At 45.9% G+C, this 23,834-nt stretch overlaps 1 protein-coding gene across 1 annotated transcript in view; it reads right to left on the bottom strand.

Annotated features, from left to right (window-relative positions):
• The window catches only part of LOC131264831 (uncharacterized), a 57,632-nt gene that overhangs the window by 17,288 nt on the left and 16,510 nt on the right, over window positions 1-23,834 (bottom strand). The window contains exon 3 of the mRNA XM_058267097.1: window positions 8,774-8,886. Coding sequence (XP_058123080.1) covers window positions 8,774-8,886 — 113 coding nt within the window. The remainder of the gene's footprint in view (window positions 1-8,773; window positions 8,887-23,834) is intronic.

The raw sequence follows: 23,834 nt of genomic DNA on the forward strand, positions 1-23,834 counted from the left end.
CAAAAGATTCCTCAATCTTTAAAACGCAAAGTGCCATTCAGATTCATGAATGTGAATCTGAATTACACAACTCTACTTGTAAGTTATATGTCCGTATTTTAACTCAAGATGAAATTTAAAATCAGGACCATTGGGAGAGCTTATAAAACATTGTAAATAAAGCACATCCATTTTATTTAGATACAAACACTAAAACTTTGAAACAAAATCTGTACAGATTCTATAGCAATGTCATACAACTCCATGTACGGCGGGGGCAAGGAAAACGTTGTCTCCTGCAATTTACAAGGGAAACAATTACCTCTCACGTCCTGATTTGGCTTAACAGCGGCGGGTGACATTTTACCCATCTGTGTCGGTGGGTGTATGTGCACCGGTCGCGTGTAATTGTGCGCAGCCGACAACGGACATAAGCTGACGGACGGACGGGCAGCAGCAAAAACCGTAATCTTGGCGGCCCCTCGTTTTGTTCCGTTTCCCGCGCGAGGAGATTTACAGGTTCACCACAGGCGCAATACGAACGATGTTTCCTAGAAACAATCGAGGAAGGACATCCCAAGCCAAGTGTGGTGGTTGCATTGGAGGAAAAGTACAAGCGGGAGGAGACACGTTTACCGTCAATTTGACGTAAACGGCAAACAGGATTTATGGTACAATTATCAAGAAAAATGAAAATCAGCTTAACCGGAAGCCCGGTGGCCATTTAGCCCCGCGCTGTAACCCCTAGCACCTACAACACCCCGCGGCTCCGTTGGATTTCTTCATTAAAATGACAACGAGAACGCAACAACGCGGTGGTCAGCCCAGTTCATCAGGGCGCTTGAGAACGCGTCCTTGGGAATTTCCATACGAACCGCTTGATCCCCGGACTTTGACGCTTATGTTTTAGTCCCTGAGTTATTCTTCGAACGACAATGACGCGCCGTAATATCGACCGCTTAACTTGAAATATTGCCATAGAATAGAACAACTGTTTAACTGCTGTGTTTCCATACTTCCGCTTTGCTTTAAAAGTAAGAAGGAAACGTCTGTATACCAAAATTGTTATGAAAATGGAAAAGTTTAAAACTAAAGGATATAACCAAGACGTCAACCTAGTCAACGTAACGTAAAACAAACAATTCCAAAATACTATGAGCTCTCATCGGTTATATCGATCAAGATGTCCATTGACCAACTCCAACGACCCTCTCCACAGAAGACCACTCAACATTAAGCCAATGCAATATCAGCGACGGCAACAAATTTATAATTGATTATATGCTCATCCAGCCTAATTCGGGAAAGGCCCTATAAGGGACTGCCTGCACAAAAAAAAAGCTTGATATCTGATTTCTGCGAGGAGAAATGTGCTAAGCCTAGACGAGACCGATTCGGCCTTCCTACTAGGACGCCACACGTGCCCTAGACGCGAAGACCCTCGGCAGTCATCCATCGTCGGCGACATCGACTAATGACCAATTTCTATCTTCAACTCCCCCGTGGGGAGAGAACCTGGCACGAGCTTCGCCATGATAGTCTTTACCGGTGGGAGTTTGTGTGCGGGACCGAAACTCTTCCCCCATCCTAGTGCAGCGTACGTTTTGGTCGGTGCTGAGGAGGCAACCCGACAAGAGTCTGCACTATTTCCGTCCGGATCGCCGATTCCCGCCCCACCTTTTTCATTGCCTCCTCCGACTATGAAGACGTTCGCTCTTTGCAGCGACGGCGACGGCTAGAAAATAAATTAGAGGCAGAACTATTTGCGATTGGAGAGCTGCATGCAAGCAGGCACAGAAGCACCGGAATGCTTTTGGCTATTCGTGTTTCCTCCTAGCTGTCGTTTTCCGGCTTACAAGAGTAGAGCCAGGGCCTGTCAGCAATGCCTGGCGGGTGGTTGCGCTAGCCCCCAACGACCATTTACCCCCTTATAGGCGCGACACCCTAGAACTGCTTCCCGCTCTTATAGCTAAGAATGGATCGCGTGAGTAGGTGTCGCAACCAATTTGCATGAATGAAGCTTCTTCGGCTTGCCGCTGAGGAGACACACCGGAAGCCGACATTTCCACCAACGATCTCTTCTTTTCTTCCAACCCGCCTTTCCGGTCTGAAACTCTTCTGCCAAATCGGAAGTTCCGATTCGCCTTAATGGATGTGGTGGGGGGAACGGTCGTTCCTTCTTCCACCCCTGCTTCTACTTCACTCACCACCCTTTGGGTCGACGACTGAACCCCGACCGCAAAAGAAAAGTGTAAATCTAATCGTAGTAATGGCCACAACAATAAGACATCCACACTCCTCCCCCCCCCCTCAATGGTGCACTGACTTCATACGAGTTGAGTTGTCCATTCTTGTGCCACCCACCCTTCGCCTCTTCTCGTAGGTCAACATTTATGTGTCCTTTGGCTCTACACCATCCGTTCGCGGCGTATGTGCGATTTTAGTGTGTGCGTTGGGGATTGTACCTTCCTTAGAGTGTGCACAACAAATTTCATTATCCACTTTAGCGGCAGGCAGCAGCGCAGAAAGGCGCCACTATCCTCCTCCGCCTGAGAACGCTTGCGAAAAGCTTATACAGTGTGTGTGTCGTATAACTTCTGCGAACAACGAACTCCGCGCGAAAGAAGGCGCAAGAAGGCGTGGGGAACACCATGAAGCAGATTTACCGGACATCCTACTTCCGGGATCAAACGCACATTCTCCCTCACCGGGTCGCCAAATGTGCCTGCCGTTGGTGTTGTTGATGAAGGGGCTTCAAGTGTGCGGACTTTAAGAAAACTGCGACTCATAAAATCGCACACACATGGAAAAATGTGCTCGAACTAAAGCTGGAGTGTGTATGCCGTTTTAGTGGTTGTGGGCTGGAAAAGGTTCATTGTTCAGAATTAAAACTGTTCGTAAGAAGAGTATCATAAATACGTTACCAACCAAATTGATGTATTTTCAATTATCGATGTTTTACTGACCTGAAAAATAAAAAGAGAAATCCATTAAAATCTATGATGTAACTATAATGCTATATTTAAGCTAGAATAAATGTAATAGTTAAAGAATCACTCCCGCAAACTGTGAGTCACACATCGGAAGTTGACCCAAACCCCGGCCTCTGTGTTCCACTAGATGTCCACTGAAATGAAACAAAATCGTCCGCTTCCGGCAAAGGGCTTTTCACTTCTTCTGGTGAATCACTCTTCACTTTCATTTTCGTTTCCATTCTGGCGCGCGGGGAGGGGAGATGAAAGAGTCGCTCGAACAATAATTGCTCCCCAGAGAGCAGCAGCAACACACTTGTATCGATGATTAGCATGAAGTGTCTCACTACACTGCAAATACGATTGCAACTCAACACACGAGCCCTTATTTTTGTCGTTGCGGCTCTTGGGAAAGGCAAGCAAAAAAACAAACCCAATCCCATCGCACAACAGTTCAAGCGCCCACTTCCGCCCCCGGGTACTACTGGTACACAACATGCGCTAATTTTGGCCCCGTGGGTGGAGGAGATATTGGGATGGATGGTGGTGGTGTGTATCAGCTAAGCCGGGGCGAAATCATGTTGTGAATGAAATCAACACAGCATATTGGGTGGACAAACTCGCTCATTCGCTTTCCCTTCTTCTTCCCACACCGCCCCTCCCCCCCCCCCTCCCTCTTCCACGCATAAACTGTTGCTAGTGGGATGACGGAAGGAAGGAAGTTTCAATTTAGTTATCAACGGACATCGAAGCACATGCTCGAAGCGCACGGTGACGTAAAAGGACGGGAGGAGCCAGCAGGAGAGTGTTCTTCAACACGCAACGCTCAAACGTTTTGGTGGTCAGCAAGATTATTACGTAAAACTAACGGAATGGGGCTACAATCCACACACGAATGCAAGAATTTATTGTAACGAAAACATAAATCACATTAAAGAAATATGATATTAGATACTTAGTGTATAATTAAATAGTATGAAGAATTGATTTTTTGAGGAATTAAAATGGTTTCTAGAACAGTCTATTATTGAGTAGATGCAATCCGATTCGGGGAGCCGGAAAGCTTAACGATCCTAACAGTTAACATGTTTCCCTTTTCCCATTCTGACGTTGTTTTTCAGGTCACCACCATTAATCATGTAAATCAGGCAGAGGTAGGTAGAACGCCCGAAGTGTTCCAATTTCTTCAAGTTTTTCCCTCCTTCACTGTAATACTTGGATGGATTTTTGTGTTTTCCATCAGCAAGGCGCTGATACGCCCTAGAACCAAACAAGACCGTTAAACTACACCGAAAGCGAAGGGGCCCCAATCATCAGCCACCCACCCCTTTCAGTTAACATCCACCCCATACACCCGCGGACGAACACAGGAAAACATCGATTCAGTCGATCGTTTGTGTGAGTAGTATTCATTCCTTTGATCCTGTTTGAAACCCTTTTCGTTTCACGAAAAGATTCGCAAATATAGGGCAAGAGCGGGAAAAAGGAAAAACTCCCCCCTTTCCTTTGATTCACCTTCCCAAAGGGTACGCACGCGTGTCATCACCATTCCCTTCCGGAAAACCCCACTGTTAACGTTAACGTTTGCTTTCAACATCCTGCCCAAAAATAGGATATCCTTCCCGTTACTTTCATCGATATTTCAAGTGGTACAATTTTCTCGAACACATGCGCCTTCTTGATAAGACACCGCCGCCGTGTGCACGACTCTCCACGTCACTGCCGAGTTCGAGAAATAAGGCTGTTTTCGGGAGAAATGAGGCAAATTTCGTTATTCCATATCGATGCTATAAATAAAAAAAGGGCTGCTGCTAAAAATAGCACGAAATCGATTGCTGTTAATTGAATAATATTTAACAAACTCCTCCTCGTTAATGCTTCTGGGGCTGCTCGAACTGACTCCAAAACTTTCCGTTTGGTGTTACCGGCCGAGGAAGAAGTATGACCATCTTGGCTTATCCGTTCGTAGTGTACGATATTGTGTAGCACGTCGTATGTATTCGCTTTTCCTGGCGGCTTATACAAAAAGGAAAGCAGCCGTGGAAAGATGGATTTCTTCCGCCAACGAAGTTCGACGTCCTGCGGCGCGCGCTCCAAAAGCAATATGAAAACGATCCAATTTTATGCTTCGTTCCGATCATGGAACAACATACCCTAGGGGCGTTTGTTTTCAACCCAATAGGTTCTATATACTCGGGCAAGGAAAACAATTGTTTTAACACTAGAATCCAGACAGCGGTAATTTTAATCGCAACGCAATTTTAATATCTTGTAACCGATTGAATATTTTTACACAAAAAAAACAGCGTTTCAAATAAATCAGATCCAGACTTTTCTGTATGATCAGTTCCGAGAACCAACTTGACTATCCCTGGAATGATTTTTTGGGGTTATTTTGACCGCTTTTTGTAAAACCGTCTAACTTAGTTGTTTTTGAAGATTTTTCAAATCCGTAAACGAATACTTTTTTTTAGTAATAGAATAGTAAACTGTAAAAAAAAATTGACTTTTCCATCCAAGGAGCGTTTAGAAAAAAAGCAGGAAAAACAACCCGCCGAAGAAATGTTTGACTCTTCTGGAGCGGATATACGCTGGAGAAGTTACGTGATGTTCCCAGCGATCGATAGCATACGCTTAAGCTGGGCTATCTTTAGACCGAAGGCAGCCTGAAGTTTCGAAGGGGACCACGAGAACCGAGTGTAAGAATTCTCCTGAGACCGGAAGTCGCCCGAGCACAACACCCGAAAAAAAAACATATGCTCTCAGTGTGTGCTCGTGTGTGTGTATGTGTCTGTTAGGGTTTGTTTCTTCCTTAGCCGTCATGTGGAGCTGGGGGAAAAGATCGACCTGGGTCTACTCTGTGTCATGCTGTTACCTTCGCTCATGTAGAGGCTCTATTTTCCAACGCTACATCTTGTCGGTGCAGGAAATTGCATTGGGGGTGGGGGTAGGGGGATGCTGGTTGTCTCGAATTTCCACTCTGTCCGCCGCCTCGACAGCGCGCTCGTGCAAGACTACTATCAAAAAGAAAAATCATCTTTTGCCTTGGAATGGTTTGTTGGACGAGGTATACGGTCCCGGGCGAGGGGTGATTACGGACAAATTTTCCCGGGAGGGACGGACGGCCACCAGGATGAATGAGGAACCCGTCTCCGGGAGGGGAGAGTTTTGCAGTCTGTCAAGATCAAGAGAGACGACGACGCCCGAAACCAATAATGCAGCTTTTCCCATCAGAACGCGGCGCGATGCATCTTCCGGAGGGCGGAAATGCATCACCGAAAAAGCACCGGGGGAAGGAAATCTGATGGGAACTCCAAAAATAGAATTCCACCATTCCTTCCGACCCTCTTTTGCGGGCCTTATACGAGCCGGGGTGCGCTCGAGCTGCGTTACCCCTCACTTTCTTAAAGACTGTGCCGCAGCAAACTCTCTGCGCCACCCCCGGTGTGTTTTTTTCTAGCCGGCCGCCGGTTAACACAAAAAAAACAGTAAAAGGCACGCAGCAGAGACAGTCCCCCGCCTCTTGCTTCCTCCGTCGTCTAGAGAAATTACTTGCCTTACTTTTGCCGTCATCTTCGGCCTGCTGGGGGTCTACGTCGACGTCCTCTTCCCTCCCTCTATCGCTCCCTTTATTTTGGAGACATATTTATTTTTAAGGCATCACGCACATTCACAAACCTCCCCCCACCGTCCTCCACTCACGGAGTCGCGTTGAGATAGACAGGATGCAGACGTGCCGCGTGCGCGCGAGTTGATGCTGACGCGACATGACCGACGGACCGCACGCAGCATCCAAACGATCCCTCCCGTTCCTCGTTCCGTCCTTCGCGAAAGGGCTTAGACAACATCCTCCCGCGCGCTGGTCCTTCGCCATCCACTCGTTTCCCCCCTCCCCTCCTAGAGAAATGCGAGACAACGATTAAAAGACCATGACGAAGACGACGACGACGATCGTCGGCTGAAAAACATGGCACGCGCGCGCAACGGTTGCGTTTTATTTTTACTTCCGCCGGCGTTAATGAGTACCCTTGTTCCTGCTCCTGCCTCCTCCTTCCCCTTTTCTTCCCAATTTTTCCATCGACCGATCTCGAGCGACAACGTCCGACGATCCCGTGGTTTTTCCCCCTCGGTACACTATTATACCGGTGTTTTTCTTTTACCTTATTGTGATACATTAATTCGAAATGGCTGTTTCTTGAGCCTGTAAGTTAAGTCGCTCCTCCCCCCTCCCTCCGGCCTTGATGTGCCTTGTGTCTTCATTGCATTGCCTCCGTTCATTATTGTCGCGATGCACTTTTTTTGTTTCGTGGAGAGAAGAAGCGACGAAGGAAGTGGGGGAGGGGGATTGAGTTTGCTGCAGACTGCAACAAAACGGTGGGGTGATTTTGGTGTTGGTGATGTTGGTGACAAACCGAACGACCCCCGACGATCTTTTTCGGGCGAGTATCTATTTTAGGGCAGAGGAAATTAAGAAAATCCCCCCAATGACGATACCACAAAATAAAGACCCAAAACCAGACCCGCTCCCTCTCTCTCTCTCTCTCTCTATTTTACTATGACACCCTGGTTGCTGGTGTAATGTTCTCGGTTAAGCTCGGTCAGGGGGGTGTTGTCCTATTTTTTTTACAAAATAAGATCGATTTTAGGTTAGATTTTATTTTAAGCCAAATGTGATAACATCGTTCCGAGCAACAGTTGCGTGGAGGAGGACGTAATTATCGACACTGCAGTTTCGAAATCAATCATATACCAAAGCTAAACGAGAGCCTGAGGATGGAAATGAGGTCTATTGACCTTTCTTCCTTCTTGGTTCTTGGAAATAAATACATTCTCGATGACTTATATTTTAATTAGGATCTTATATTTGGGATCCAAATTAAAGTGAACCAGCTTGAGGAAGATGCAAAACTCCATTCTTGAGCCTTCGTGCTTTGAGTATTTGACGACCTTCCCGTTCGCTCAACGACCGCTCAAACAAGACGGTTGGGGAAAGAAAGAAAGATCAACACAAAAGCATCTTCAAAGCCATGTGCGGAGAAGACCAACCGAGGTTTGAGACGATGGAAGCAAGTACACCGAGAATAACAGGGCGAGGGAATGTTCAAAACAACAAGTTCAACTGACGAGGCAGGAAAAGAAAGGAAGTGAAAGAAGTTATATCAATTCAAAACAAAACTGCACGACGGTCTCTGCCCGTCGAATGCTAAATTTGGACATCCCAGACGATCGATCATGAATGAAAACGATGTAAACAAAAACACAAACGCAATCTTGAACCAGACTGATAAGAGGGGCGCCCTTTTACGTCAAAACGTTATTTTAAATCTCTAGGAACGATTGAAAGAAAGCAAACATTTTGCACTCTCGCTTTCTTTTTTCGGTGCGAAGATTACACTTCATCCGAAACAAACTCGCTGGACGGATCTGAAATTTACGGATATGTCACTCAAAAAAAACAAAAACCTATCGTTTGTGTGGGATCACGTACTACCTTCGTTCGTTTATGTGCGATCGCATATCTTTGTTGTATAAACGCTATGCATACCTTGTTGTATAAACGATTATTATTCTTTTTAGAAAAATGCTTCGACCGAGATATGTCGCATTTTTATGCCCAACAGAGAACGTAAAACCGACACCTAAATGGAAGTCATGTAAAAGATCATCTTCTCGAACGACCTTTGACCATTTCTGCTGGAGGAAAATGGATAGAAGTATTGCAAAGCTACATTCTTTACAGTTTATCGATCTCAATAAATATGAGGGGGAAATGTTCAACTATTATCGAAAATAAAAATTACCAGATGGTAACTCGCGCTTACCTGGATCGGTGGAGATGACATCGAGCGTGCCAAGGATCTCCTTGTAGTCTCTGCACAGCACTTGCGGTGACTGTGTGTTGATGATGTGCTCCAGAACCCGCGGGTAGCAATCTCTGTGAGTAAAGAAAAAGAACCATTAAATCGATCAGTTTGTAGGAAACTTTGCGAACACACACTTTCGTCGCTTTGCTGGGTGGGATTTTGATCTGTTGAAACGTAAAGCTTAGAACACCAACGTGCACCGACTGAAGAATATTTAGCTGCTAATGTGGTTTGCATACTTTCTTGCACTTTCTAAACCTTTCCTGGAAGCGCGTACGAAAAACCCAACACCGTTCTCGTTGAAATGATCCCACCTTGAGTCCTTTCTTTCTCCTCCCTTCACACCGCGCAGTTGTGCTTCTTCTTCTTCGTGGGGCTGACAAATTCCGATAATTGGAACGGTAAAAAAAAGCTGACATGCTGATGCTGCACGCGGAGCAAAAACAAAACCCGACCCGCGGGTAAAGAGATGGAGAGAAAACAAAATACCACCCAACACAACACAGCAACATTAGAGGGTGTGAGGGGGAACCGACCCACATGCGCAAGGAGGAAGAGCAAAAGAAACGGATCAAACTCGCCGGCGCGAGAAGGAGGGGAAAGGTGCACACCAGGCGGGTGTGGAAAGGGGACGGGTTCTTCGGGTGGACCACACCGAGGGGGAAATAAAATTCATCTCCGCCAAAGGCAAAGAGATCCGCGCCGCGGAAAAGCCGATAGCGTGAATGGGAAAAAGGAATGGAAGGAACGATGGGATGATGCAAGGGGAAGGGAGGTGGCGGCGGCGGGTGGACCACACCGACGAAGTTAAGGGAAAAAAACCGGTCAAAGCTAAAGTAACAAATAAGAAAAAAAAACTAACAAAACAACGCGACGAGGAAAACAAGCCGGCAACAAAAACAGAGAGATGAAACGAGAGAGGAAAAATACAAGATCCAGCAGGAGGTTTGGGAAAGGTGGCACATACGCTCGATGGATGGCCGCGGTGGTCAGCTTCTCCTTCCATCGCTCTTCGCTCCTCACATTTTCTTCTCCCTCCTCGAATGGACCCTTTCTTATATTGTTGTTAAATATGCATAAAAAGCTAACTGTAAAAGTCGCCATCGCGCAAGCTGTGGAATGTGGCAAGTGTTTTATTGGCATACCGCCACCTCTCTCGCTCCGTTGGCCGCCAGACACCCGCTTCCCCCTCCTCTATCCCATTGGATTGGACCCTAACCGTCCACTAACCGGTCAAACGAACCATCAGCGCAACATCGATGTCAGGTTTGGTATTTGCGTCTTTTTTCGCGCACACTTTCTTGATAAGCGCGCGAATATGTGCCTTGATGCCTAACCCTCGACTATCTCTCTCCTCGACAACTTCCGTCACGCACATATTATTGTGCCATTTCGTCCGTCAACGTTTTGTCGTCCCTTCAAAAACCCTTTCTTCTGGAGAGTGTTCTTCTGTCACGTTTTCCTTCCCTTCACTAGTTCCCGATGAAACTTTTCGTTTTGTCCAGTACATCAGCACAGTGTGTTAGTACTTTCTTACAAACCGGGTGGTGCCGGGCGACCGCCGTTAGGTGACATAAATACCTTTGAATGGGGGAAACCGCACAAGAACAAATGTTTCTTTCGTTAGTTCTCTGAAGCGATATAGGAGTTGTAGGACGTATCCTCACAACTTCTTTTGTAATATTTTGTGACGTACAAAAAGAAACAAATAAATGCGCAAAATATTACATCTTAGCGTGCAGGAAAGAAATATTTTCATTATTCACTTTTCAAGTTCATCGAAGTGTAGACATTATTACATTATGACTTATTTACAACATAACATTTTTAGTTATACATTCTGATAAAACATAATTTAATTTTTGTTTAATGTTGTACGACATCCCTTAGGCTGAGTGTCATTGCTTTGCCGCGTCAGGTTTTGACAGGCGAAAATGTATGGGATTTGGTAGCTGTAAGCTGTCCGAGCGCTTTTATCGTACGCATCCGATATAATCCCACCAAAAAAAAAAAAGTACGCATCCGATTTTATCTGTCACCAAAGTTGGATTTTATAAACTCGAAACCGTGGCTTTCATACAGGAAAATTAATAAAAATTGGCGGATCTGACGTTCGATAAAGCAATCACACCAGCCTTAGTGGGACAAGGCCTCTGTCCGGAGAGAGTTTCTGTGACTCGTTAAATTTTTTAGCCTATTTAAATTTCAATTTAAAAAATTAGACAAAAAATCGCCTAAACAAATAGAAATAAATGGATAAATAAACAAAATTTTGTCATAATTATTATATTTTAATTTTCGAAATGAAATTTACGTACGTAAATTAAATCGTGCGAAAACATTGAAAAACGATAGATTCCAATCTAATAAGCGAAAAATATGACCAAACAAGCGAAGGAGGAATGAAACGAAACAGAAGAATGCGAAGTGGTAAGCAGCGGTGGGAAACGGAGCTACTAAGGCACACGCGGGACACAGACGGCGCATTCCAACGGAAGAGATGGGGTGGCTGGGTCCCGTCGTAGCGGGAGGAGAAAGGAAGCTGCTCCTGGAAGAAACGAGAATGGGGGAGAAAAAAGGGAACCACACCACGCCGAGGAACGCAAAATAGGGCTAAGCCAGAAACCGTTCGGTGGATCACCATCGTCATGAACGAAAAGAGTAACGTCGTTCGGATCGATCAACAGCGAGAAACAACATAAGAAAGCAAAACTCGAGTTGTCCTTCCTCTGTCTATCTTTCTGTTCTGCAATTTCGATCGGATTTTTTCTTGCACTCTATTGAATTTTTCCCTCTCGGCCTGTTTTCTGTTTGAGCCATACGATCAGCCGTAAAGTGAGCCAACCCGAACCAAGTCCACAACAGACAGAATGGAACGTGGTGTAACGAGTTTTTCTTTATCGTCTTCTCCTTCACCCCACTTCCCATTCGATCAAATTCTCTTCATCCTGGAACCCACCTCATCCCAAAGGGGAGCCCCAAGGAGCACACGTAGATCCTTCCGAAAAGTTTTCTTAACGCTCCCCCTCCAAAGACGCCACTATCCTGTGCTTTCCCCCAACTACGTCGTTTTGCTTCTCTCAATTACTGTTCCTTCCATGGCGGGAAGACGTGTGTCCACCACCAGGTTCAATGTTCTCGTTGCTGCTGCTGCTGTTGCTGCTGTTCCCGCCTTTTGCTCGTCTCTCTCTCCTTTATTTTGATGCCGCAATGTTCTCAACGTCTTTTGTGGGCTGGCTCCTTCCTCTGCCCGTTCCTCCAATCCGATTGCGTCGGGGAGCATTTTCCTCGAGAACTGGACAACATCGAGGCGAGGTGTGGAAATTGAGACTGGTTTGTTGTTATTTGTTGATATGTTGCTGCTCTTTCTCTCTTTCTCTCTCTCCCATTTTTCTCTTTCTACTAACCCCACATCCATTCCGCCATTCACACTTTCTGTTATCTTCCGCTCATTCTTTTCGTTTCGTCGATCGCCTTTCGGTTATCCTACGGCGAACATGACGATCATGATGATGATGATGATGATGATGATGATCGAGGAGGCCGACAGAGCTAGCGAGAAAGATCTTTTAACGGTCCCCGCGCGCTCTCGCGAAGGAACCATCATCATATCATGCTTTCTTCGGTACACCTTTTCATCGTGTTCTTCTCCGTTTTTTCCAACCCCAGGAGAGGAGGGGTGGGGGGGGAGTTTATGTTATTTGGTCTCCCACCCCAGTGCCGCCCGTCGCCATGCTTCCCCCTGTTTCGCGTGCTCCACACAACATCAACAAGTGACTGGCGCGGCGGCGGTACACTTGTCGGTCATTGACACGCAACCATCAACAACAACATACCCCCGCGCTCGCCCACCCGCCACCCGTAAGAAGTTGTAGCGCAAGCGGTACAAACGAACACACTCGTCCCTCGGGGCATGCAATCCAGACGGAAAGAAGACGGACAAACACAACCATCGATTCGATACACGCCAGCAGTAAAGCAACGCATTCCTCCGTTCGTTTGGTTCGACACCTTTTCTATGCTGCTGCAACTGTTTCTTGTTGGCACAAAAAAGTGGGTGTCTTTCAACGGTGGAGGTCTTTGGAACATAGTTGTTGAATAGTTAATTTAGTTGCAATGCCAAAATGATTAAATTGAAGATCCTTTGAGGAGCCTTAGTCCAAATATGCCACCCCGCTTGAGCTTTGCGGACTTTAATTCCGGGCATTTGTTTCCCTCCCGTATTTCCTTTCTCGCCCGGTACCAAACCTATGGGCTCAACATCCCCCCCTTTCATTGGAATGTTTCACCACACACACGCTCCTTTCTCCTTCCCCTCTTGGCTTTCGTGCTGCTCCCAATCCAAAACACCACATTTGAGACTCGTCCTTAGACCTTTCTTCGTCTTCTTCGTAGTTTCTTAGGGGGTGGAGGTTCGCCTTTCTTCCTCGCTGGCGGTGGGGGGACGGGACTTTTATTATCTTCGGATGCCAATCTATTCGTGCTGGAATGTGGCACGTTCTCCCATGGGATGTGTTTGTTGTTGGTGGGTGAGTGGGGCTCTGTTTCTGTTTTTTTTCTATTTCTTTCACCTTTCCCTCGATCGATTAGTTACGTTCCAGTCTCAATATTCTCACCCCGAGTGGAATTACTAAAATAAGAAATATACTAGGGACAAGAGTGATGGCTTGACCAACAGTTGATTTTTTGGAGAACCCATACATTTAAGGTCGGTGAGTTGCTTAATTATTTCAACCGCACAATTGGACATACTTCAGAGTTTTGAGCAATTGTTAATCAGCTTAAAATAAAAATGATAAAAACCGATTTAATTTTTTATGCGGTTCCAAGCAACTATTGGGATCGCAAACATACAAAAATGCAATACAGACAAGCAGACTGCAGCCAAATGCAGGTAATCCAATTATAAGGGGTTTCGGCCGTTACCACGTGGCATTTTGCTTTGACGACGGTGGTTGTTCAAATTTGCGCTTGTATAATTTGAATCGTGCCCCCGCCTCCACCCTCTCCTTACCGGCTTCGTTCAATTCACATCTTCGGCTGACCATCATCATCATCATCGCATCATCACAGAACCCGCGCACCGACGACACGACGCGTCCGGCAAAATTATACATTGGCTGCAGAGATTCGTTTATTTATGTGTGCCATCGCCGACCTGTAGTGCATTAGCCTGTGCACATACACACACACACATACATACACACACAAAATAAAAACCGAAAAGGGATTGTGGAGAATGGTAGCAGCCCATCCCATCCAACGCGAGGTAAGGGCCAGAAACATGCCACAAAAGAGAGAACATGCACGGGTGTGGATAGATAGCAAAACAAAAAGGTAAAGAATGTTGTGGCGCGAGAAAGACGCTACACAAAACCGACCATCGCGGTTATGGATGGATACCTGATTCAGAAGAGGACCCCCATTTTGGAGTCCATACATTCCATTGCCGGCGGACGAGGGATAAGGGAAAGGGAAATGGTGGATGTCTGCGCGCGTTACCGAGCAAACACCACCCTTTTCGCCTCCCCCGGAGGGTGGGAGGGGGTACGGCCGAAGACGATGTTGCAGCAGAGTGCACTTTTTATTCACCCAATCCTTCTTCTTTCCTGCACGTCGGAGATGCTAACGGCGTACGTTGAAGAAAGACGATCGTGGTGTGGTAGTAGTGGTGGGTAACTTTTTGTTTAAATTTTTCCCTTTTGTTTCAAAGGGTGCGATGCCCTCCGTTCAGTTACCGACTATTGCGCGGAACTCTAAATACGGCAGAAGCATATCCACAAGCCCATTTTTTATATATTCCTGGCTCATTTGTATCAATTAAATGGGGAATTTGGCAAACAAAAAAAAACACAAAACAACCGTGGCATAAATGACCACCGGATAATTGAATTTAGGAAGGCATTTAATTGCAAACACTAAAAACAAATACCTTCGCTACACGCTTTGCAACATCACAGTTTAAAACATTAAACAACAAACTGCAATCTTTTTGTTTGGAACCAAAAGTCGCTGAAGGTGGCATTTCCCCTCCGAAAACTGGTCGTTTCTGTTCAACACACTCTGCACCCGCGAAGTTATTTACGGTATTTTTTTTTACTTTATTATTTTTCCCGTTCTGTCCATGACGGTCGGTTTCTGTTGACTTTTCCCACGGATATACCTGGACACTCCGCCAGGTCCGGTCGGCGTTCGCGCGATTGTCGCGGTCGTCACGATCGGATATACCGGTTGTTGTTGGTCGTATCTCGAGGGCGAGACACGCTGGTGTGGAGGGCGGGAAGGAGTTTCGAAACGAACGAACACATACAACACCATACCACATGCACACAAGCACAACAAGCGCAACATGCCAACGACGAGCATCGGCGTGGAATTCGGTTGACCTCCTTCTTTACGGGCCCCGCCGCGCCACACACTGCGATCTGCGTGTTGGACACGGGAAAACACGGGAGAAAGGGAATAACAGTGCCACAGCAAACGATCCACAATTCTCCCCCACTCCCCACATCTAGGGACCCCTCCGTCCTGTTTCGGTGAGGGAGGGAGATCGACGGCGGAGCCTTTTTTTCGTCGTGAACTAAATTTCATTGAACGGAACATTTACTGATACTAGCTGCGATTCACGTTTTTGAACGTAAGAGAATTGACGTGAAAGAGATTAAAAAAAAATTAAAACCATTTTTGGTACCGAACGAAAAACATTAACTTACGTTACTCAGTCAGATCATATTTCTCACCCAAGCCAACCTCAGTGTGATGGTAGTAAACAAAACCACATACCTGGAAAGATAGAGGAGGAAGAAAATAATGATTAAAATTTGCACTGCATATATAAATAATAACTGCATATATTCAACCTCTTTAAGTATTTCTTATTGTTTATCGGTTACCTCGCAATTTTTTTCTATATTGATAACAACATGTTACTTTTTTATATTGATAACAACATGTGAAACAAACTGAATGTACATGTGCTCTAAGGCTCTGGAGTAAAATACCCTTGCTCGTAGGCGAAGCATAAACAAACAAATAAACAAAAAAACAGAACCAAAAAACGATAGGAGAAAAGAAAAAAGCACAACACAGAAACACGAAAGGTTCGAAACAAAGAGCCGCGAAGAGAAGGCAATGGAGGAAGAAAAAAAGAACGAAACAAACAACATCGCGAGTCGTGATCGCGGCGTGTGGAATCATTAATGAATGAAACTTTAAATCCATTGATAAAAAAAAAACGGTCCTCACATTCACAAAGCCAGCATGTGGGGAGACCCGTGACGGGGGGAGGTGGCGCCCTATGGGGTCAGAAACCACGGTGGCAGGCAGCAGCGACCGATCAGTACTACTACTACTACTACTACCACTACTACTACACACAACGCGCTCACACATTCCCGCGATGAGGTTTGCGCCACCACAGCAGCATCATGCTTATTCTGAGGTTTTCTTTTGCGTGCTCTCCCCAACTGGTTTCATCTTTCATTCTCTTGCATACCTCTTCCTCTATCTCAAGCAAAGCGCGTCCCTCCGATGGCCTGCGCCGTCTCTTCCAAGATCACAACACATCTTCCTTACGCCTTATGGTCACAACTTGACGCCTTTTAATTTCTTCCCGGCGCACTCTTCCGACTATCTTTTGTAGCCCACAAGTGCATGTATTTATGTGTGTGTGCTGTTTTAGGGTTTTGGGGTGCAGATTCCCCCCCTTTTGGGTCGGACGAGACATGGTGAGATCAAAAGGGTCGGGGGGGCGGCAGGTAGCTGTATTGCGCGGAAGAGTCCTGCACCGTAACCTCAACCGTTCGCGCTCAACCACACCCCGAAACAGTGCTCCCCCTTCCTTGCCTTCTCTTTCTAACCCATGACTTTTAAATACAGTTGCCCAGACTTTTGCATACGATGCACTTGCGCCCAAAACAGTGGTGCAACGAAGAGGGCCGGCTGCGACACTTTGGACATTCCTTTTGCCGAACCCGACCGAAGCGAGCGGATAGAAGAAGAGATGATAAGAGAAGATATGGAAAAAAAACATAAATAAATGCTTACGACTTGTAGTTTTGTATTTTACAATCTCTCACTTTTTGGCACGGGATTTGGGATTGCTCTCCCAAAAGTTTAGTAGTAACACCACGTGATCGACACATTTTGAGGTTCCAACCCAAAAGCAATACATAATCAATCGTCAATCTGCTGATGATTTAAGATTCTTTAGGCTTTAATGCCTGTGATGAGGTGAGAAATAATTTCGAAGAAAATCACGTATTAGTGAACCAAGAACCAATAGGATGTTATAAAAACAAAAACATTCCCGTGTAGACAATGTAGCATTGGTACCGTGTTAAACAGTAAAAAAAATGAAGTAAATATCACACCACTGATGGAAAGCAAAAAAGCAGTAGCCAGGGCGCTGTGACATGATCGATAGGAACAGGATGGAACGAATGATAAGCCCCCTGAGAGAAACTAGGTCATAAAGCAGATGTGTCTGAGAGATAAGAACACAACAGACAGTGTAGTGTGTGGATGAAAAATATTATCGCTATTCTTAGGAAAGAGAATCTTTGAAAAAAAATATTCTTTAAAAAAGTCGAATATACACCACACTATAAGGTTCCAACGAAGTGGGTTCAGGCCTAACGGAATTGAGGGTATGGATAACTAAGCAACGACGGCCAACTATTTAAAACCTCTTCGTGAGAGTGTGTGTGCTCTTGGAAGATATACTTGACGGAGGTTAATGGCTTAGAGCAGATAGCTGAGAAAAGATGCCTTCCCGAGGGCATACTCGTGGAGACTCGGATCAATGGATGAGCCGTGCGGTGCGCGTTCTTGAACTTTTAATTTTTGGCTGCTGTCACTCGAACAGCATGAATGAACATAGAATTCGAGAGGTTCCTCGACCCCCCCGCTCCGTCAACACCACACGATCCTTCACCGAGTGGGAGCACAAATACTGTGTGCTGCGGAGATAACGTACCCACAACATACGAAAAAAAAACCTGACATGGAACGAAATTTGAAACGATGACCACCAGAAAACCTTTGCCCTGGCCTTTCCTGGCGGGGAACTCGGGATAATGTTTCTCCGTCGCCGTTTTCGTTATTTATTAATTTTTTTTTCTATGATTTCATTCATTCCACACGCCATATGTGCGTGATACTATGCCGCGCGTTGAAGGTGTGTGTGCGTGTGTGTAAGTGTTTTTTTAAAGCGTTCCCATCCCCAATTCGCAGGGGATAATACAAGCCAGAACATCAAACACCGGAAATGACGTAATATGGTTGATATGTCATATCTCTCATCATATTCTCAGATGCTGCTCACTTTTAGCCGGCCGAACTTGATTACGGGGAAGAATTTGTGAGTAAAAGACATCTATCTACAGATACACTACGTAGAGAAGAAAGCCGTATATGATATGAAACAACGTATATTTAAACGAAATATGAAAATCAAACGATGGCTAACAAGAGTGAATCATGAATTTTTAATAAAAAAAGGCTCCTGAGAGAAGCAAAGAGCACCGACGAATCATCCCGCGACGAAAACACTGCTTGGGACTTTATTGCGCAGACGCGCCAACAAGCACGTAGAGAGCAGAAGAAGAAGAAATTAAGGGGCTAAGTGTTTCGCTGGTTGCTCTTTGCAGGCTGTGATATCCTTCCGCCCGGTGCGAGACACATGCCGAAGAATGCAACCGCCGTTTTGCGAAATACAGCCCAAGAAGCTCCACCACATTCCCCTCCTCCAGCAAAGGGAGAGACGATCGAACGTGAGGATCACGGACGGAGGCGAAACATTTCTTACAAGGAATTGGAGCCGCCGCGGACGTGCGTCGTCTCGCTCGTCAGAGGTAATCCCAACGAAACGAGCCGAATGCTGGACCGAAAAGGAAGGTGGAAATTCCACACGGAAGACCCTAGCCAAAGACGACTTCTTTTCCTCCGGCGTCTTGTTGCAGGTGACGCTGGCATACCGGAGAAAGAGAGCTGCAGTAAGGAAAATGCGCATCGCTTCAATTCCTCAGCAATTGAAACGTTTCCCAGTATCATCCGAATCCTTCGTTTAGGTCAAACTGAACAAAAATTCGCAATAATTGTCTACTATTTCTATAAATATTCGAAATAAGATATAAATTCGAAAGAGTAAGATATACAGTTATACAACATATAATAGATAATACAAAAATCGATCGATGGAATGCGATAGACAGTAGAGTTCAGACTACAGAACACCGAGCTGGACATCGCAAGCGAGATGGAAAATAAGAAAAGGGCATGATGATAAACCGGTTGGGTATAGAGAAAAGATAAAAAAAAGAACATTTAAAGAAAAATATCTTTAGCTGGGGCGTTTCTTTCCCACGCTACTTTCTCCATCGTCATCGCGCCAGCATCATCATCATCGTCATTTCGTCAGCGGAATTCGTGCAATGATGTCTATGTATTGGTTGAAAAAACGACGATCTTGAACTCTCCATCTCATTTTCCTTGTGTTGCTTTTGCTTCGCTCTTTTTCTTGCCATCATACCGAATAAGAAAAAAGAGACAGGCGCCATTTGCGGCGGAGAAGCAGAGATACCTCCGAGAAATCCTTTTGGAGCCTTTTATCAGCTTTCGTCGCATTCCACGGTACTCAATGTGACTTGGGGTGCGCTCGACTTAGACGAAAAAAATTAGACCACCAACAATATAGAGAATGGAAGACATGCTGTATTGCATCGAAAATAAAATACATTTAGAAAAATCCGCTCCGAATAAATGAAGGGCATACTAAATGGCAAATATACTAGCAATACATTGTTTAATGAAGTAGTATAAACTAAATTTTACTAATTTTTTTTTCAATGTGAACTCTTAGCCGGAGAGGACCTCGCTGTGTGAGAAAGAGATCAATTGTTGAGAAAAATAGAAACAGCATATCCTTTCCGAACCTGTCGGGTCACCCTGTTGTGTACGAACGGGGAATTTCACACGCCGTTCCACGTAACGTGAGCGAAAGAGCCGGCACCAACCGATCGATCGGCTTGAGCAAGAGCTAGCCAACACAGATGCTCTCCACGCTTATACCTCTCCCTCTCCCACACACATACACCGAACGACATCGGTATGCGATGGCGAAGAGAAAACAGAAGAGCAAAAAAAAAGCACGATGCTCTTCGTTCTCTCGCCCGTGAAGACAACACAAAATGGCGGCCGTACAGACGACTACCAACGCAGCCGAGGAGCTTCGAAAGCAACCTGGACCGATCAGGACGAGAGGCGACGGGGAGCAACAAAATGGGAGAGATTCCGAAACGAAAGCAACGAGATCAAGAAGAGTTGTTCGTTTGCCTATGTGTGCGCTAGGCAGATGAGCAAGCGAGACAGGGTGAGAAATGAGAGGAAAGAACACGTGTGCGTTTACGTGTTCCATGCGCGTGTAAGTCAAAAAGAAACAGCAGAGCGAAATGCGAGGAAATGGGATGAGAAGAGCCTCGCCAGAACTTGCGTTTCTCCTTAGAGCGGCCGAAGTATGGGTGAAGAATTTTTATTCCCTCTTCCAAGCCGTAAAAAAGTAAAGAACAAAATATAGTTCTTCAAGCTGTACGGGACTCAGAAAACACAAAAAAAAATATCGAAATACAAAGTCGTCGCAATGGTTTCCGGTCGCTTCCGTATCGTACGTGTAAAAAAAAATGGTTGGTGCTCACATGCACCAAAATTAGTTCCATATGGTATTCGAAACTGGAAGCAATGTTTCCGGCCAACCGTTTTTTAATGACGCAATCAAAATAATAGAATGGCGCCAAAATTTGCGTAACTTTAAACAACATTGACACAAATACAATTGCACAGAAATGCATGATTAGATAGATAGATTAAACTAAACAAAATAATGTAAGCTTTTCAAACGTGCTGAAATATAACTTCAAAATAAGCTCAACAAAAACGGTTGGGGCCAATTTAAAACATTCTAAAATGACAGTAGTGTGAAAGAGATTAGTAAAATCTTTTGCTTTTAGAATAAAAATGCTGTTCCACTTTGCTTCCCTAAAAGCCTTACAAGCGCGGGATGCGCCTTTTACCCTCCCAAAAACTGAATTTATTTTCCGTTTACCTTAGCCGGATCGGTGGCTGGAATTTATTCTCGCCCCTCTCCGCCTAACCCAACGACCGTCCACCATTGCTCTCACTCTTTCTCTTCCCTTTTGGAGGGACGGAACCAAGAATGGCCCGGAAAAAAGCGAGAATGGAAACAGCGTGCTCGCTCTCTCGCTCGGCGACCGATAATGGTTTTATTTATTCGACGTGCTTCTTCTACTTATTCTTGCTACTACTTCGTCTCGTCAAGTCTTTCTGATTTTCTTCCTCTCAACAAGAGCTCGTCACGATGATGGGTCCAAAGTCGCCCCATCCACCAAGGCCAAGACGAGGATGACGAGTGGTGGGGGTTGGGGGAATGTTCCTCGCCAGAAGCATGGTGATGTAGAGGAAGGAACAAGGAACGTAGAGGAGGAAACACAAGAGCTCAATCATCGCACGCCGCTACACCATGGCGGCAAAAGCAGGAAAAAAGCGCGACGAAGGAGACGGTTCTCCATTTTCTCACTCTCTCTCTTTCCCATCTTTCCGCAATTCCGACATATACAACATTCTATTCTCAAAAAACACGAACCGACCACGCGGGAGCACGAGATAGGGAAAGAGAGAAAGAGACTCACAATCATTCTCATGGCCCGCTCACACACGCTTTTACTAGCCATGCGGTACTATTTTATCATTCTCTATTTTACACGCACAGTGTGCCGCTACGCAAACGGAAGAGAGAGAGGTAAAGGCATATGTGTGGATGTGTGTGTATGGAGAAGTGTACCGAAACGTTCCGCTAGAGCAAGCGTCGTCGTCGCCATTCTATTTCTCTTTTTTTCTTTCGCTACTCCGAAGATATTGCCAGAGTAACTGCGCAAACGCGCCGGTAAAAAAACTACTTTCCCTCACTCCCTCTCGCTCACGCAATCCCAGCAGCCATACAATGTTGTTTGTGATGTGTGTGAGTAACGGCCAAACATACCGACGGAAGAAGAAGACGAGAAAAAAAAGTTATCGGTTTGTGTCGCGCATTTTGGTCCGCGTTCTTCGTTCTTTTCTATTTCTTCGCTTCTACGTTTTCATTTCATCGCCAGCGTATATTGTCTGGGAATTGTGAACGGAAAAAAACTGACCGAATCCCGGTTCGGAAGAACTGCATACGGACGACGGTTTTGGGTTGAACACGTTCGAACATTTGGAATATTCCAACGAAAAAACAACACGACAATGGGATTAATTGGGAAAATCAATCGATGACACCAGCGAAGGCTCCCGAATCGGACGTAATAAGTTAAAACGATGGTCCCGGATGAAAACAGAAAACTCACCTTTGATGATTATCATATTTTGGCTATCGTAACGAGCCAAGATGGCACGTGCACTGCCTGTGTGTTGTTTCGGCTATTTCGCCATCTTCCATCAATGCATGTTCTTCAAAACCACGATGAGCCGCCAAAATTCCAACCGAGAGGATGTTTATTTTGCATTTTATACTTTTCGCATTTTTCTTCATAAACTACACTCTTCTTCGGTGTGATTCGAAGCCCATCGCAAAAAAGGACAGCGCCGCAGGGTGTGTGTATGGGACGGAGGAGAACAAAATGGGCGGACGCGCGCGCGCAAACGCATTTACAACTTTCTTCCCGATACCCGCGTGTGCGTAAACTGGTCGAGGACGGGAAATCGAGAGGACATTTTCCCCCCGGGAGGGCGGACGACGGTTCCTTTTCCCACACACGACTGATCCATTTTTCCCCAAACGCACTTTGCACAAGGATTGTGCGTGTGTATGTATGTATGTGTGTGTGTACACAGCGGTTGGTTTTCATAACGGGGAAAATGTTACATATCCTTTTACGTGTGCGGGAAAAAAGTAAATTCAACCGTGCCAACAAAACGCACGAAACACACGCACGACGGACGCAGGCAGCAGGACGAGGCACACCAAACCGCACCACACACATCCCCATCCCGTGAAGCGACAGCTTTTTTCACTCTCCCTCTCTCTTTCTTGGTCTCCTTTTCACACGCTCTTTACTCCCAGCGGCAGCTGCTACTCCAAGGCCACCCCACCACCCTCCCCAGGCAGACTTCTCTTCACACCGACACACCAACCTAACCACGCGCGCCGCTGAATCCGGAAGTGGCTCGAAAATTCCATCAGGTTGATGAAGATGCTGCCTCGCATGCCGTAGAAAGAGCGAGAAAAAGCATTTATGCCGTTTATCATCCTTCTACCGTGGGGGTACTGAAGCAAACAAAAAAAAGCGCCGTTACACACAAACGCAACCTCACACGGTATTCTCTCGGGCGAATATTCCACCGAATATGTATCTTGGATTTTTTTCCTGCGAACCACTGTGCACACTTTTTCGCCTGAAGCATGGTTAGGATTCATTTCGTGCGATACCGTGTCGTGTAGCACTGAAAACGCGCCGCCATCACAAACCACACACCGGAGCCACAGCACACAGCATGCTGTGTCGAGAACCGTATATTATTCGTAGGCAACCACGCACTAAAACGCTTTCAAGCAGGCTTTGAACTAGCGCGCGCTTTCTCTCACGAGCACTCCGGCGAGCGACGTCGTTTCGGTGATGTTAATCCCCGCGCGACGGTTCCGAGGATCGTACAACGGCGACAATTCATTAGCACTTCTTCTTCGCCATTATCATGGACGATGGACGAGCCGGGGTTAACCGTCGTCACGATGAACCCGGCGGAAATATTGCGCTTCCGCCGGATGACGGCGACCGACGAGCAGAAGCGCCAGCAGCCACGGCGAAGCCACCATCATTGTCGACGGTGTCGTAGCCACCATTTTCTTTTTTCAGAGCTGGCACCACACACCAGGTCCGAATTCGCTAACACGGTGTTTCAGTTGCCACTTTTCCGGGAAAAGGCACGGAAGCGACACAGTTCTTCGAAGCACTATTCGTTCTCGACG

Source organism: Anopheles coustani, chromosome 2 (assembly GCF_943734705.1).
Source record: "Anopheles coustani chromosome 2, idAnoCousDA_361_x.2, whole genome shotgun sequence".
NCBI lineage: Eukaryota > Metazoa > Arthropoda > Insecta > Diptera > Culicidae > Anopheles > Anopheles coustani.